This window comes from Drosophila biarmipes, chromosome 3R (assembly GCF_025231255.1).
Source record: "Drosophila biarmipes strain raj3 chromosome 3R, RU_DBia_V1.1, whole genome shotgun sequence".
NCBI classification, from domain to species: Eukaryota; Metazoa; Arthropoda; class Insecta; order Diptera; family Drosophilidae; genus Drosophila; species Drosophila biarmipes.
This window is the reverse complement of record NC_066616.1, coordinates 4,590,238-4,602,965: the sequence shown is the minus strand read 5'-3', so window position 1 is coordinate 4,602,965 and position 12,728 is coordinate 4,590,238. Positions and strand designations below refer to the sequence as shown.

The following is a 12,728-nucleotide window of genomic DNA, read 5'->3' as shown; positions in this document are numbered from 1 at the left end:
TATATACATAATTATATACCTATATATATATTATATACAGATATACAGTATAACAGTACATACAGTGCGCATTGGATAATACAGTACGCATAAACATTTTTACAGAGCAAGAAACTGACGAGGACGACGACGAGACGGCAAGACAAGCAACCGAAAAGTTTTCCAAATAAAGTTTTAAAACTTAACATTTTTCCTAAAAATATGCAAACATCTGAGGACTTTATTCACTTGCGGTATTTTAAAAATAGTTAACAACTCCCAGCAAAACTATGGGAAACTGCCAATACACAGGGAGGCATTGGTTCCTCCGAAACCAAAGGAGTTCTTGAGGGCAATGCGTCGTTCTTGACCTGCTGACCACTGGGTGGCTTCCCTGACCACGTTGACGTCCACATCCAGGTGCTCTATGTTGATGGAGGGCGGCAGCTTGTTTTCCGCACAGGCGAGAACTACGAAAAGGGCTTCCAGGTTGCCGGAGGAGCCCAGTAGATGACCGTGGGCTCCCTTCGTCGAGGAGACCCTCACCTGAGGGGTGTGCTCGCCAAAGACACGTCCAATAGCGTGCGACTCGATGCGATCGCCGGTTGGCGTGGAGGTGGCATGGGCATTGACGTATGTGACTTCATCCGCGGAAATTCCAGCATCTCGAATGGCCCGCTTCATGGCCAGCGTAGCTCCGGCGCCGTCCTCGCTCGGCGAGGTTATGTGGTACGCATCGCCGGACAATCCGTAGCCCAGGATCTCAGCCATAATGGGAGCTCCTCGAGCGCGAGCGTGCTCCAGTTCCTCCAGCAACAAGACAGCTGCTCCTTCGCCCATCACGAAGCCATCTCGTGATTTGTCAAAGGGTCTGGAGGCCACCGACGGGTTATCGTTGAAAGCGGTGCTCAACGCTCGTAATCTGCAGAAACCAGCGATGGAGAGGGGATCTATGCAGGCCTCGCCACTCCCTGCTAACATGACATCCGCATCTCCGTTGCGGATGAACCGCATGGCATCGCCCAAAGCATGGGCTCCCGTGGCACAGGCTGTGGACACCGAGTGATTGGGTCCTCTCAGGCCATGACGCATGCTGATGTGACCACACGCCATGCTGGGCAGGAGTCTGGGCACAAAGAAGGGGCTAACTCTGTTGTAGCCTCGCTGCAGCTGGTTCCAGGCTCCATAGACCTCTGCCAGGTCGAACATACCCATGCCCACGCAGACGCCAAAGCGCTCCAACTGCTCCTCGCTCAGATCCTTCGGGTTCAGCTTACCGGTGGCCAGAGCCTCCTCCGCCGCCAACACAGCCAACTGGGTGGCGGGGCTCATCAGTTTGATATCCGACTTGGTTAGGTGCTGATCCAACTGAAGCTTGTCTCTCGGGATTTGGGCCGCCACCTGACAGGGCAGTCCCTTGAAATCCGGTCCCAGCCGAGAGATTGCTGATTCGCCGGCCAGAATGCGTTGCCAGGAAACCGCCCCATTGTTTCCCAGCGGCGTGACTGCTCCACTTCCTGTGACCACCACTCGCCGGCAGCCGGATTGCGTGGACGAGTGGCGCGCTTGGTGGGCAAATAGAGTGCAGTTCCTTAGAAAACGCATTTCGATGTTATGTTAAGTTCTGTTTACATGATCAGGTGAGTGGGACCGAGTGGACCGTTAAATTATACCGACCCTGGAAAAATACTAAACATTAATACTTAAATGTCTACCACGAAAATACAGTCTATTCTGTGCAAAAAAATAAATTTATTATTTTCAAGACCCTTTTTAGTATGTTAGGCACTTTATAAAAAATAAATTTGTTTTATTATATTTCTTTTGAAAGAAAACTTTTTAAATTACTTGGGAATCGAAGACTATTTCTACTTTATATTTATTTCCGAAAGCCAAAAATCGGCTGAAAAATGTTATATATTTATTTTTTAAATAGATGCACAAATACCCCTAATAAAATCAACAAGATGCGCACAGGGCTTGAGATCCCCTTACATAATTCTGGAACATGAATTTCGCCGGCAAAGTCGTTCTAATTACAGGAGCAAGCTCCGGGATCGGCGCTGCCACGGCCGTGAAGTTCGCCAAGTATGGAGCTTGCCTGGCCCTGAATGGCCGCAATGTGGAGAACCTCAAGAAGGTGGCCGCGGAGTGCAGCAAGGTGAGCCAGTCCCAGCCGGCTCTGGTGGTGGGCGACATTGCCAAGGAGGCGGACACCAAACGGATCTGGAGCGAGACCCTGGAGAAGTACGGCAAACTGGATGTGCTGGTCAACAATGCCGGCATCATCGAGACGGGCACGATTGAGACCACCAGTCTGGAGCAGTTCGATCGCGTGATGAACACGAACCTGAGGGCGATCTACCACCTGACCATGCTGGCCACTCCGGAGCTGGTCAAGACCAAGGGCAACATCGTGAACGTGTCTAGTGTCAATGGGATACGCTCATTCCCCGGCGTCTTGGTCTACAACATATCGAAAATGGGCGTGGACCAGTTCACCCGCTGCGTGGCTCTGGAGCTGGCCGCCAAGGGTGTTCGGGTGAACTGCGTGAATCCTGGCGTGACGGTGACCAACCTGCACGCCCGCGGCGGCATGGACCCGGAGACGTACAAGAAGTTCCTAGAGCACTCGAAGACTACTCATGCCTTGGGCCGCCCAGGCGATGTCAAGGAGGTGGCTGCGGCTATTGCCTTCCTGGCCAGCGATGCCGCCAGTTTCAGCACTGGGGTCAGCTTGCCCGTGGACGGAGGTCGCCATGCCATGTGCCCACGCTAAGTTCGGAGGATAAGGTCGAAAAATTTAAAGACCTACATGGAAATTACCATGTGAAAATGCATTTATAAAATTATTTGTTATTGTTCTTTAATTTTTATTTTCTCTATGTACATAAAATGTATTGCCATTAGTCCAATCATCGTTGGTGATTTATTCTTATACCCTTGTAGAGTTCGGTTATGAAGTTAAGCACATTAGATTCTTAATCGAAATGGAGGAACTAAAACTTTCTTGAAACCATGTTATGATTGGAAATTAATTTAAAACTAGTTATGATCAAGTTATGTCTCCCCGTAAAGTCATCCAAATAGTTAGGTTTTCCATCTAAGACTCGGAAACTCGGTTCGATGGGCAGCAAAGGCAAGGTGGGTCTGGACTTCACCGGCAAGGTGGTGCTAATCACAGGTGCAGCCTCCGGGATCGGGGCCGCCACTGCGGAAATGTTCTCCAAGCTGGGCGCCTGCCTGGCGCTGGTGGATAGGGAGGAGCAGGGTCTCATAAATGTGATGAAGAAGTGCATGCAGACGGGCTTTGAGCCCTACGGCATAGCCGGAGATCTGCTCAAGCCGGTGGAAATGGAGTGCATTGCGAGGAAGACCAAGGAGCGCTTTGAAGGCAGGCTGGATGTCCTGGTGAATGGGGCAGGCGTTATGCCTACGGGCACCCTGCAGAGCACGGAACTCTCTTGCTTCACGCACGTAATGAAGGCCAATGTAAGGTCCATGTTCTACCTGACCAAGTTGCTGCTTCCTCTGCTTGTCCAGTGCCAGGGTAGCATCGTCAACGTGTCCAGCGTCTGCGGGCTGCGCGCCTTCCCCGATCTAGTGGCCTACAACATGTCCAAGGCAGCTGTGGATCAGTTCACCCGGTCCTTGGCGCTGGACCTGGGTCCCCAGAGTGTGCGGGTGAACTCTGTCAATCCGGGGGTAATACGCACCAATCTTCAAAAGGCCGGCGGCATGGACGAACAAAGCTATGAAGAATTTCTGGAACACTCCAAAAAGACCCATGCCCTGGGCAGGATTGGGGAGCCAACGGAGGTGGCGTCCGCCATTTGTTTCCTGGCCAGTGAACTGGCTAGCTTCGTGACCGGAGTCAACTTCCCGGTGGACGGGGGAAAGCAAGTTATGTGTCCACGCTAATTCCTGCCAAAGAGTAAAATCCAATCCTGTCCTGCCTTCTCTTTTTAGTTGTTGCCCGCCGATTCACTATTAAATTATAAAATTTTCTGTGTCAATTTAATATCGAATTCATTTTATACCCTCCAATCTAAGTTTTTGAATTCATTTTTTATGCTATCCCTAATTCAAAACCAAAAACATGAATTTAGATACATTTTGGTAAATGGAACCAAATTGACTTTAAAACCATTAGCAAAATATTTTCAAAAATGTAAATGCAAAAACATTTCTTTTGAATTTATCAAAATTAAAAAATACAATTTGTAAATGTTTTTAAACTTTAAAATAGTTAAAATACTATTTATCCAAACTTTGGAGACAAACAAATAAATGCCTTCTGGTCAATTAGCTCGGCTTATTATCTGGGGCACATGGCATGGCGACCTCCGTCCACGGGCAGACTGATTCCGGTGCTAAAGCTGGCCTCATCGCTGGCGAGGAAGGCAATGGCCGCAGCCACCTCCTTGACTTCTCCGGGGCGACCCAAGGCATGGGTGACCGTGACGTGCTCCAGGAACTTGGCGTACGCCTCCTCATCCAGCCCACCTCGTCGCTGCAGCTCGGTGATGATCACTCCAGGATTTACAGAGTTCACGCGAACTCCCTTGGGGGCCAGTTCCAGGGCCACGCACTTGGTGAACTGATCCACAGCCGCCTTGGAGACGTTGTAGGCCAAGACACCGGGAAAGGAGCGGATGCCGTTGACGCTGGACACGTTCACGATGTTGCCCTTGGTCTTGATCAACTCGGGCGTGACCAGAGTGGTCAGTTGGTAGAGGGACCGCACATTGGTGTTCATCACGCGATCGAACTGCTCCAGACTGGTGTTCTCGATGCTGCCCAGCTCCAGAATTCCGGCGTTGTTCACCAGTACGTCGATGCGGCCGTACTTGGCCAGCGTGGCGGATACGATACCTTGGACATCCGACTCGCTGTTCATATCCGCCGCCACTTGAAGGGCAGGCGCTCCTCCAGCTGCCACTATCTGATCCGCGGTCTCCCTGAGCTTTTCCACATTCCTGCCCACGACGGTGAGCAGGCCTCCGAGCTTAGCCAGGAGGACTGAAGTTCCCGCTCCGATTCCCGAACTGGCGCCGGTCACGATTATCACTTTATCTTTGAAACTGGGCATGCTGATGTGATCTGCTTGAAAACTAGAATGATAATGATGGTGACATTGAAGGCCCAGAAGTCAACAACTTGTTGGGGGTGCAATCCGATTATACTATCGATAGAGGGGAACTTTCAAAGCTATATCTAGCGGTTGTGAAATTCAATTCAAAGTACCTGGAGTCGTGCTTTAGGTGTTAATTAAAATTTAATTTGTTATTGTTCTTATGTACTGCGTATGTCACTCAATCTTCTCCTTGATTCTATTTATACATGTGCCAATTATGTATTATCTTATTCCATTTTTAGGTGAAAAGGGTTGCTACACAATTGAATGGTTTTTTTAACTATAATATTTAAAAATGTTTTTCGTTTAGATAAAGTATTGGTAGCAGTACTTAAACAGTAAGTATATTTTAAATGTTTAAAACGTATAGAAATCTATATTTCTTCATGAGCAATGCAGTTTTCAATTCAATACTTTAATGTTATTATTGACAATCTATAAAATTCGTTAAATGCCACGGGATGACTGCTACCTCTCCGTCTTCCCTGAACTTATCTCGGGCACATGGCATGGCGACCTCCGTCCACGGGCAGGCTGACTCCAGTGCTGAAGCTGGCGGCATCGCTGGCGAGGAAGGCAATGGCCGCAGCCACCTCCTTGACATCACCAGGACGTCCAAGGGCATGGGTGACCTTGCAGTGCTCCAGGAACTTGGCGTACGTCTCCTCGTCCATGCCGCCGCGCTTGTGGATATCGGTAACAATTACGCCAGGATTCACGGCGTTGACACGGACCCCCTTAGAGGCCAGTTCCAGGGCCACGCAGGCCGTGAACTGATCCAGAGCCGCCTTGGAGACATTGTAGGCCAGGACACCGGGGAAGGCGCGAAGCCCACAAACGCTGGACACGTTCACGATGTTGCCCTTGGTCTTGACCAGCTCCGGAGTGGCCAGCATGGTGAGTTGGTACAGGGAGCGCACGTTGGTGTTCATCAGGCGGTCGAACTGCTCCAGGCTGGTGCTCTCGATGGAGCCGGTCTCCAGGATGCCCGCATTGTTGACCAGCACATCGATGCGCCCGTGCTTGGCCAGAGTGGCGTCCACTATCTGCTGCACCTCGGCCTCCTTGGTCATGTCCGCCTGCAGTTCCAGAGCTGGAGCGCCTCCGACCGCCACAATCTGTCCGGCCGTCTCCCGCAGCTTTTCCACGTTGCGGCCCACGATGACCAGGAGCCCTCCGAGGCTGGCCAAGTGGACGGCAGCGCCTGCTCCTATGCCGGAACTGGCCCCGGTCACAATAATGACTTTGTCCTTGAAGGATGACATCTGGAGTTCTGATGATGCTAAACTGGCACAGGCGCCGATAGGCAGGCAATATCATAACTAGCAGCTGATCACCGAATCAGCTGGCCGAAAAAACTTAATGAAAAGCTCTAGTGTGATTTTAGAATACCGCCGATTTGGCGTGTTTGAAATTAGAAAAATGGCAATTAAGCTTATTTAAGAAGACTCCCTCGTAAAGGATTCCAGGAAAAAGTATGTCCAGCTTTTTAAATTAACATTTTAAACTGCTGATCGCTTTATAAAAATTATACCTTTTTCAAACAGGCCTAAAAAAGGTTAAAGTAAAACTTTTATTTATTTAAATTTTAAACATAATATGGCATTTTTTATGTTTTTTTTGGGAAATATTTCATACAACACAACTAAACGTTTTTTAAAAATCACTGGAAAACGATTTTAGCACAATTTTATATATATTTAGGCCGACAAACGCATTTAGGCTGCCTTATGATTCTTTCCTGAGTCTTTACCTGGGAAAAAGCTGTCAAGTATTTAAAGTATTCACAAAAAGAAAACATGGCTTTGGTGAACATACTAATAGTTTTGGCCTTTTGTTGGGTGAAATAAGAAATTATTTAAAGTTACTCGAAACAGAATTCATTACCTATCTTTCAGTTGGTCGCGGTCAAGGCTGGCAAAAAGGAGAACTCGTATCTCAGCGAGCACAATCGGTTGAGAAAGTTGCACGGTACTCCCCCGCTCGTCCTGGACGACGCGCTCTCAAAAGGATGCGAAGAATATGCAAAGGTATGTCCTGCCCAGCTTCGTCCACGCTTCGAACTGCCGATACCCAATCATCTCTTGTACAGGTGTTAGCTAAAACCGGAGTTTTGAAACACTCAAGTGATGGCGGCGCAAAGTATGGTGAAAACTTGTGCATGCGGTCCAAAAACGATTTGCAATGTGTTCAAGACTGGTACGATGAAATCAAGCTCTACGACTTTAGTAAGCCGGGGTTCTCCATGGATACTGGGCATTTTACCGCCCTAGTGTGGAAGGGTGCCAAGAAACTGGGTATCGGCGTGGCCACTGATGAGAAAGGCTACTTCTGGGTTTGCGGAAGGTACTTTCCACCAACGAATGTCCATGGGCTGTTCAAAGAGCATGTTCCGAAGCCGATCAAGTAGCTAACTCTCGCATCCCTTAACCTCCGCCTCTTAACTTTGCTTTATTGCAGGTGGGGTGGCGGTGGGAGTGGTGGTGGTTCTGGTAGCAACGACGACGACGAGGACAACTCTAATATGGTGCAAGCCAACTCCCTTCTGGTCCTGGTTGCCTTGTGCCTCCACTTCAGGAATTAGGCCAAGTTTGTGCTTTCCTCGAGCCTGACCCGGTTGTAAATTTCTAGTTCACCAGTTTAAAAACATTTTTTAATTACGTTTAAATTACTATCTGTACGAAACAATAAATTATAGATTTTCACAAAGGTACTTCACTTAATTGCGTACACACTAAGCTTTAGGCAGTTACAAATTCCGAAGTCGGTGATTAACTTTCGATCGACGTTTGCCCTACTAAGAGTTCAAAGAAAAAAAGAAACATCGCTTTAGATGAAGGTGGTCATGGTATACCCACTACTCTCTTGATCAAGATCAACAAAAATGTACCTTTGAATAGAGGCGAAGCACTATCAATTATTTAACTTTTTCAGTTTACTGGCCATGTTCTTGCTATATACGTGAATAAGATCATAACCTTTTAACATTTTTGACTTAGTTAATTGGACTAGCAAATTACATGTCCTGGGAAAGGAAAGTGCCAAGCGAACTCAAAGACCTTAGCTAATATCTCAATAGAAATACAATTGCTTGGCTGTAAATTCCCGTAACAAATGAAAGACAAACTATTCAAGGAAAAAGCCCACTGTCTGGCCTTGCGCCAATATTATTTATTTAAAATAACGGAAACAGAGGATATTTTGTAATTCAACACGAACTGGAACCATTAAACATTGAAAAAGTTAAATGAAAAATAGCAAAAATTAAACCGGACCATATCAGAAGCACGTTTCTAATCGACAGTAAACCTCCGGGCCTTCCATTCACCGTAAAGTCTCTCGATGGTCTCGAGGGTTACACGTGGCAGAGCGTCGCGCATGTCGCAATAATCGTGGAAGAGACTCCGGATCACGAGCAGGGAGTTCCTGGGCAACCGCCTCCACTGCCGCAGAGTCTCCTCCTCGGAATCCCGACACATTTCCGCCAGGTGGCGGCTTTGTAGGTGCCGCTCTTGAGCCATCAGCTGCTCCGCATTACGTCGCAGGATCTCCGCACCTTGTCGACAGAAGACGCGCTTGCAAATCTTTTGCAGATGCACCGCTATCTCAGCATCCAAAGTGCTAATTTTTTCAACTAAATGGGTCATAAAATGTTCCTTAGATAAAAACAAAACTTCCATCAAAGTTTTAAAGATTGGCCTGGGAAGCTTCATCCTGCTCTCGATCTCCTGTAGATAAATTTGCTCTATCGCTTCGCTTCCCTGAGATTCATTGTCTTCTTCGGAACTGGCGTAAGCTTCGTATCCTTGGAACATATTGATTAGACGCCTTGCTACCAACAGAATTGATTCCTGGACGTAATGGTTTGTGGCCTTGTCTTTGCCCTCCGACAATTTCTTCTCTAAAAGGCAATTTTCGGCATCCAATATGTCCGGATGGTAATCAGATGTCCGAGCTTGCGTTAGAAGCTCCCTAAACACCCTTCTTTGCTGGACGCGGTTTTCTTTTAACCCAAATTGATCTCCGCTCGGGTCAGGTTGTTTGATCTGGGGATATCGCTTCTTCCCGGTCCGTGTGCAGTAAGTCAAGCCCACGTCACCTGCTAATCCTCCACCTCTTAGACGCTCCTCCCCAAGTTCTTCGTCGCCGGAAGATGATATGGGTCCAAGCATTTTGCGCCACTCGGCCACGCGATTGCGAACATAGGAGCCATAAGCTTCCCGCTGCTCGGGGTTTCCATATGGGGACGGGGGAACATTCTGCTGTTCCACCGTATAGCTTTTCTTATGTGGACAGTACCTTCCCACCAGGGAGTAACGAGGCTCCGAAATCCGATGGTTTTCGGCGCTGGAGGAACTGCCGGGATGGCGTCTCTGCCTTGGAAGATCTTCCGACTCGGATTTCTCTTCACTGCCCATGAAGCGAGCCCATCGTTCGCTGCGAGACTTCAAGGACCCTGGATCAAAGTACTCATGGCTGGAACTTCCTCCGGGTTTTTGGGTTCCGCGTTGGCGATTATTCCAGTCCTCGTCGCATGCTTCCTTTGGCGTTTGTTCAGGATTCACTGTATGGACCTTCGTTAAAGACCTTCTCTGGGGAGCTCTGGTCAAGTGGCTCTGTTCAGACAGTTGCCCTGCATCCAAGCGCAGCTCCTCGGGCACCTGGATCTCTTCGTTAAACATGCTATTTTTCTTTTCCAGCTTGTGTACCCGGTTGAGGACATCCTTGCGGGCTGAACCCGGGTTCTTCATATCTGCCGGAGGATTCTCGAATAACACATTCTGGGTGTGGCTCTTTGATTTTCCCTTAATTTTCCTTGGCTCCATGTCCTTGTCTGACTTTACTTGAGATCGAGACTTTGTGACCACGGACTTACTTTGCCGGATCTCATCATTTCGGTTAAGATCCAGTCGTCTCTCTAGGTGTTTCTTCAGTTTCCAAGCTGCCTCCCAGGTTTCACTTTCCACCTGGATACCTTTCTCCCTACTCTGCCTTAGGTGCTCTATTCTGTGATCCCAATCCTTTTGCTCTCGACTCAGCTTTTCTCGAAGGACCTGCTCTTCCTCTTCTTCAATGACAATATTTTCCTCTGCAATTTTACGCAAGCGCTTCTCCTCCAGCTTGGACCTTTCCTGCTCCTGCCGCTCCTTTAATAGTGCCTCCCCTTTCGATCGATCCAGATCTTCTTTGACCTTTCTCTCAGCCTCAGTCTCTTGGATTCTTTTTCCGCATTCTTCAACTAACCTTTCCTGCTGTTCTTCACGTTCTTTTGCTTCCCTCTTCTCTTCTTCCTCCTGCATTTCAAGCCATCTTCTCAGAATCTGCTCCCTTTTGAGATCTTCTTCTCTGGCTTTCCTTTCCAACTCTTCCCTCTCGCTCTTCTTCCGCTTGAGCTTTTCTAAAAGTCTTCTTTCCCTAAGGAGCTCTTCTTCCTTGGCCATCCTCTCGCACTCTTCTCGCTCTCGTCTTTCAAGTTCCCGTTTTTCGCGTGCTATTCTTTCCTGTTCCTCGGCACGCCTAATTTCACGCTCTTTTACCTCCTTGAGAGAAGCTTTGAGTTCCTCAATTGTTCTTTCTTCCCGCTGACGGTCCTCCCATGCCCTTCTTTCAAAATCTTCTCTTCCTTTTCGCTCGTTTTCTAGTTTTTCCAAAACCTTTCTTTCAAACTCTTCCCACTCCCTAACCCTTTTAAGATCCTGCTCCCGTTTTCTTTCCAAGTCCTCCTTCTCCTTCCGATCTTTTTCAAGTCGTTTTTCCAACTCTTTTCGTTCGAACTCTTCTCTTTCCTGGCGTTCCTTTAGACTTCTGAGTTCTTGTTGCCTCTTTGGTTCAAAATCTTCCCGTTCCTTTCGTTTAGATTCCAGTCTTTCGATTACTTTTCTTTCAATCTCTTCCCTTTCCCGTCGATCCTCCAAAGCTCGAAGCTCCTGTTCTCGCTTTCTATCGAATACTTCTTGTCCAATACCTTCCCTATTTTGACAGTTCTTGTGGGTTTTTATCTCACCTTCCGAATTTTTTACGAAGTCTTCCTTTTGATATGTTTCGGCCTTGCTTTCTTTTTTATACTTTGTATCCTGATGCCTCTTCCTTTGACATTTGTTCCTTTCCTTTCGATCAATTGTTTCCTGTTTTTCTAAATTATTTCGTTCAAGGTCCTCTCTTCCATGGAGTTCTTGGAGTCTTTTGTGATCCAGTTCGCTCGTTCTTTCGACGTCTTCCTTTCCATCAGTGTACATTTTCTTTTTCGAATCTTTTTGAACAAACATCTTGCTTTCCAGGGCTTCCATCACACTTCTTGCCAGGCTTTGGGCTTCTTCGGGATTTTTCACTTGGAGAGCTTCGATCTCCACGCCTGGCTCCTTCAACTCCCGCTTCCTAAGCTGTCGCTCCCGCTCGGCCCAAGCTCTTTTGCGATGGTATTCCTTCAGCCGCTCATAGGCCAACACTTTTCGTTTTATGTTTTCCGCCCGAAGGTGCAGCTGTTGGTCACGTCTAGAACTTTTGGTGCCTTCAGAGTCGGCTGGCAATGTCATTGCCGATTCGGACCTTTGCCTGAACTCTGGTATGCGTTTGGGTTCCTGATTGAGGTCCTTCTGCAGGTGTTGCCCGACAGCCTGCACCAATTCTACATCCTCTGATGAAGGCGAGTAAGGTCGTCGCTGAGCTAACGACCTCGGTTCCTGCAGGCGTTGCTCCTCACGCTTTTTAAGCAGCAGGCAGCGCTCGTAGTCGCGCCGCTCCTTGACCTTCAGCTGCTGCTCCCGCACCCGCCGGTCGCGCTGCTGACGCGCCTTCTCCAGGCGCTGACGGTCCTGCTTCTGCTGCTCGGCGAGCAAAGCCTGGTGCCGCTGCCGCTTCTGCTCCCTGAGCTGGCGCTCCACGCGATCCCGTTCACGCCGCTTCAGGATCTCCCGTTGCTTGCGCTCACGTTCGCAGAGATCACGCTCAGCCCGCGGCGAGAGCTCTTGGACATCGACCTGAATGCCCAGGGTCTTGGCCACTTTCTTTGGTTTGACCAGTATGGGCGGCGGCTTGGGTCTCGGACAATCCTCGGATGGGAGCTCGAGGTTCCACATCTCCTGCTCCTCGCGCCAGTACTGATTTTCCAGAAGGTCCAGGTGCTGCACCCTCCTGCGCCACTCGAACGGACCCGCCTGGATCCTCCTCCTGGCCAGGCTGCTGCTCGAGGGTTTTGGGGCCACCACCTGCGGCGGACAGGAACGATGCAACCGCTGACGCCCCTCCTCGTCAAGCAGCAGGCGCAGCTCGAGATTGCAGTTAGCCAGGTTGCAGAAGGGCAGCGACAGGTGCCCCGATTCCCTCAGCTGCCGCAGCATCTGCTCCAAGAGGTAGTCCCTGGCCTGGCCCTCCTCTTTGGTGGCGCGACTGAAGACGTACATCCACTTGGCGCACAGGTCGAGGTCTTTGGCGCTCGCCTGCCGAGCGGTCAGGCCGCGAATAGCCTTCACCTTTTGGCGGTAACTACGCTCCAGAGGGTCCCCCAAGGAGCGTTTCTTGGAACTGGTTAAACCGTTGGCCTTTCTGACGGTGGACATGATATTAAAGCGCTGCCAACAATGTGGCTTTTATTTTAAATTTCTTGTTTGACCGA

The 12,728-nt window shown here is 49.0% G+C and overlaps 7 protein-coding genes across 7 annotated transcripts; 3 read left to right on the top strand and 4 right to left on the bottom strand.

The window, feature by feature from the left end:
- Window positions 1–187: 187 nt before the first annotated feature.
- LOC108027218 (3-oxoacyl-[acyl-carrier-protein] synthase, mitochondrial) lies at window positions 188–1,646 on the bottom strand. The gene has a single exon (XM_017098547.2). It carries the CDS (start codon window positions 1,582–1,584, stop codon window positions 268–270), a length of 1,317 nt encoding a protein of 438 aa, XP_016954036.1. The 5' UTR covers window positions 1,585–1,646; the 3' UTR covers window positions 188–267.
- A 279-nt stretch (window positions 1,647–1,925) lies between these two features.
- LOC108027222 (glucose 1-dehydrogenase) lies at window positions 1,926–2,894 on the top strand. Its single transcript, XM_017098550.3, has one exon. The coding sequence runs from the start codon at window positions 1,988–1,990 to the stop codon at window positions 2,756–2,758; it is 771 nt and encodes a 256-aa protein (XP_016954039.1). The 5' UTR covers window positions 1,926–1,987; the 3' UTR covers window positions 2,759–2,894.
- A 141-nt stretch (window positions 2,895–3,035) lies between these two features.
- LOC108027220 (uncharacterized oxidoreductase TM_0325) lies at window positions 3,036–3,995 on the top strand. Its single transcript, XM_017098548.3, has one exon. It carries the CDS (start codon window positions 3,106–3,108, stop codon window positions 3,898–3,900), a length of 795 nt encoding a protein of 264 aa, XP_016954037.3. The 5' UTR covers window positions 3,036–3,105; the 3' UTR covers window positions 3,901–3,995.
- Window positions 3,996–4,137: 142 nt separating this feature from the next.
- On the bottom strand, window positions 4,138–5,150 carry LOC108027221 (cyclopentanol dehydrogenase). Its single transcript, XM_017098549.3, has one exon. The coding sequence runs from the start codon at window positions 5,069–5,071 to the stop codon at window positions 4,298–4,300; it is 774 nt and encodes a 257-aa protein (XP_016954038.3). The 5' UTR covers window positions 5,072–5,150; the 3' UTR covers window positions 4,138–4,297.
- A 313-nt stretch (window positions 5,151–5,463) lies between these two features.
- Window positions 5,464–6,448, bottom strand: LOC108027033 (uncharacterized oxidoreductase TM_0325-like). Its single transcript, XM_017098230.3, has one exon. It carries the CDS (start codon window positions 6,379–6,381, stop codon window positions 5,608–5,610), a length of 774 nt encoding a protein of 257 aa, XP_016953719.1. The 5' UTR covers window positions 6,382–6,448; the 3' UTR covers window positions 5,464–5,607.
- Window positions 6,449–6,808: 360 nt separating this feature from the next.
- On the top strand, window positions 6,809–7,829 carry LOC108027109 (Golgi-associated plant pathogenesis-related protein 1-like). Its single transcript, XM_017098327.3, has 4 exons — window positions 6,809–6,957; window positions 7,015–7,146; window positions 7,209–7,522; window positions 7,577–7,829. The coding sequence occupies exons 1-4, from the start codon at window positions 6,916–6,918 to the stop codon at window positions 7,698–7,700; spliced, it is 612 nt and encodes a 203-aa protein (XP_016953816.1). The 5' UTR covers window positions 6,809–6,915; the 3' UTR covers window positions 7,701–7,829.
- Window positions 7,830–8,295: 466 nt separating this feature from the next.
- LOC108027025 (trichohyalin) lies at window positions 8,296–12,728 on the bottom strand. Its single transcript, XM_050889101.1, has one exon. The coding sequence runs from the start codon at window positions 12,670–12,672 to the stop codon at window positions 8,410–8,412; it is 4,263 nt and encodes a 1,420-aa protein (XP_050745058.1). The 5' UTR covers window positions 12,673–12,728; the 3' UTR covers window positions 8,296–8,409.

Coding starts and splice junctions, on each gene's coding strand:
- LOC108027218 (XM_017098547.2), bottom strand. CDS start 1,584: ATGCGTTTTCTAAGGAACTGCACTCTATTTGCCCACCAAGCGCGCCAC.
- LOC108027222 (XM_017098550.3), top strand. CDS start 1,988: ATGAATTTCGCCGGCAAAGTCGTTCTAATTACAGGAGCAAGCTCCGGG.
- LOC108027220 (XM_017098548.3), top strand. CDS start 3,106: ATGGGCAGCAAAGGCAAGGTGGGTCTGGACTTCACCGGCAAGGTGGTG.
- LOC108027221 (XM_017098549.3), bottom strand. CDS start 5,071: ATGCCCAGTTTCAAAGATAAAGTGATAATCGTGACCGGCGCCAGTTCG.
- LOC108027033 (XM_017098230.3), bottom strand. CDS start 6,381: ATGTCATCCTTCAAGGACAAAGTCATTATTGTGACCGGGGCCAGTTCC.
- LOC108027109 (XM_017098327.3), top strand. CDS start 6,916: ATGGCTTTGGTGAACATACTAATAGTTTTGGCCTTTTGTTGG. Junction 6,958..7,014: donor TAGTTTTGGCCTTTTGTTGG/GTGAAATAAGAA, acceptor CCTATCTTTCAG/TTGGTCGCGGTCAAGGCTGG. Junction 7,147..7,208: donor GATGCGAAGAATATGCAAAG/GTATGTCCTGCC, acceptor TCTCTTGTACAG/GTGTTAGCTAAAACCGGAGT.
- LOC108027025 (XM_050889101.1), bottom strand. CDS start 12,672: ATGTCCACCGTCAGAAAGGCCAACGGTTTAACCAGTTCCAAGAAACGC.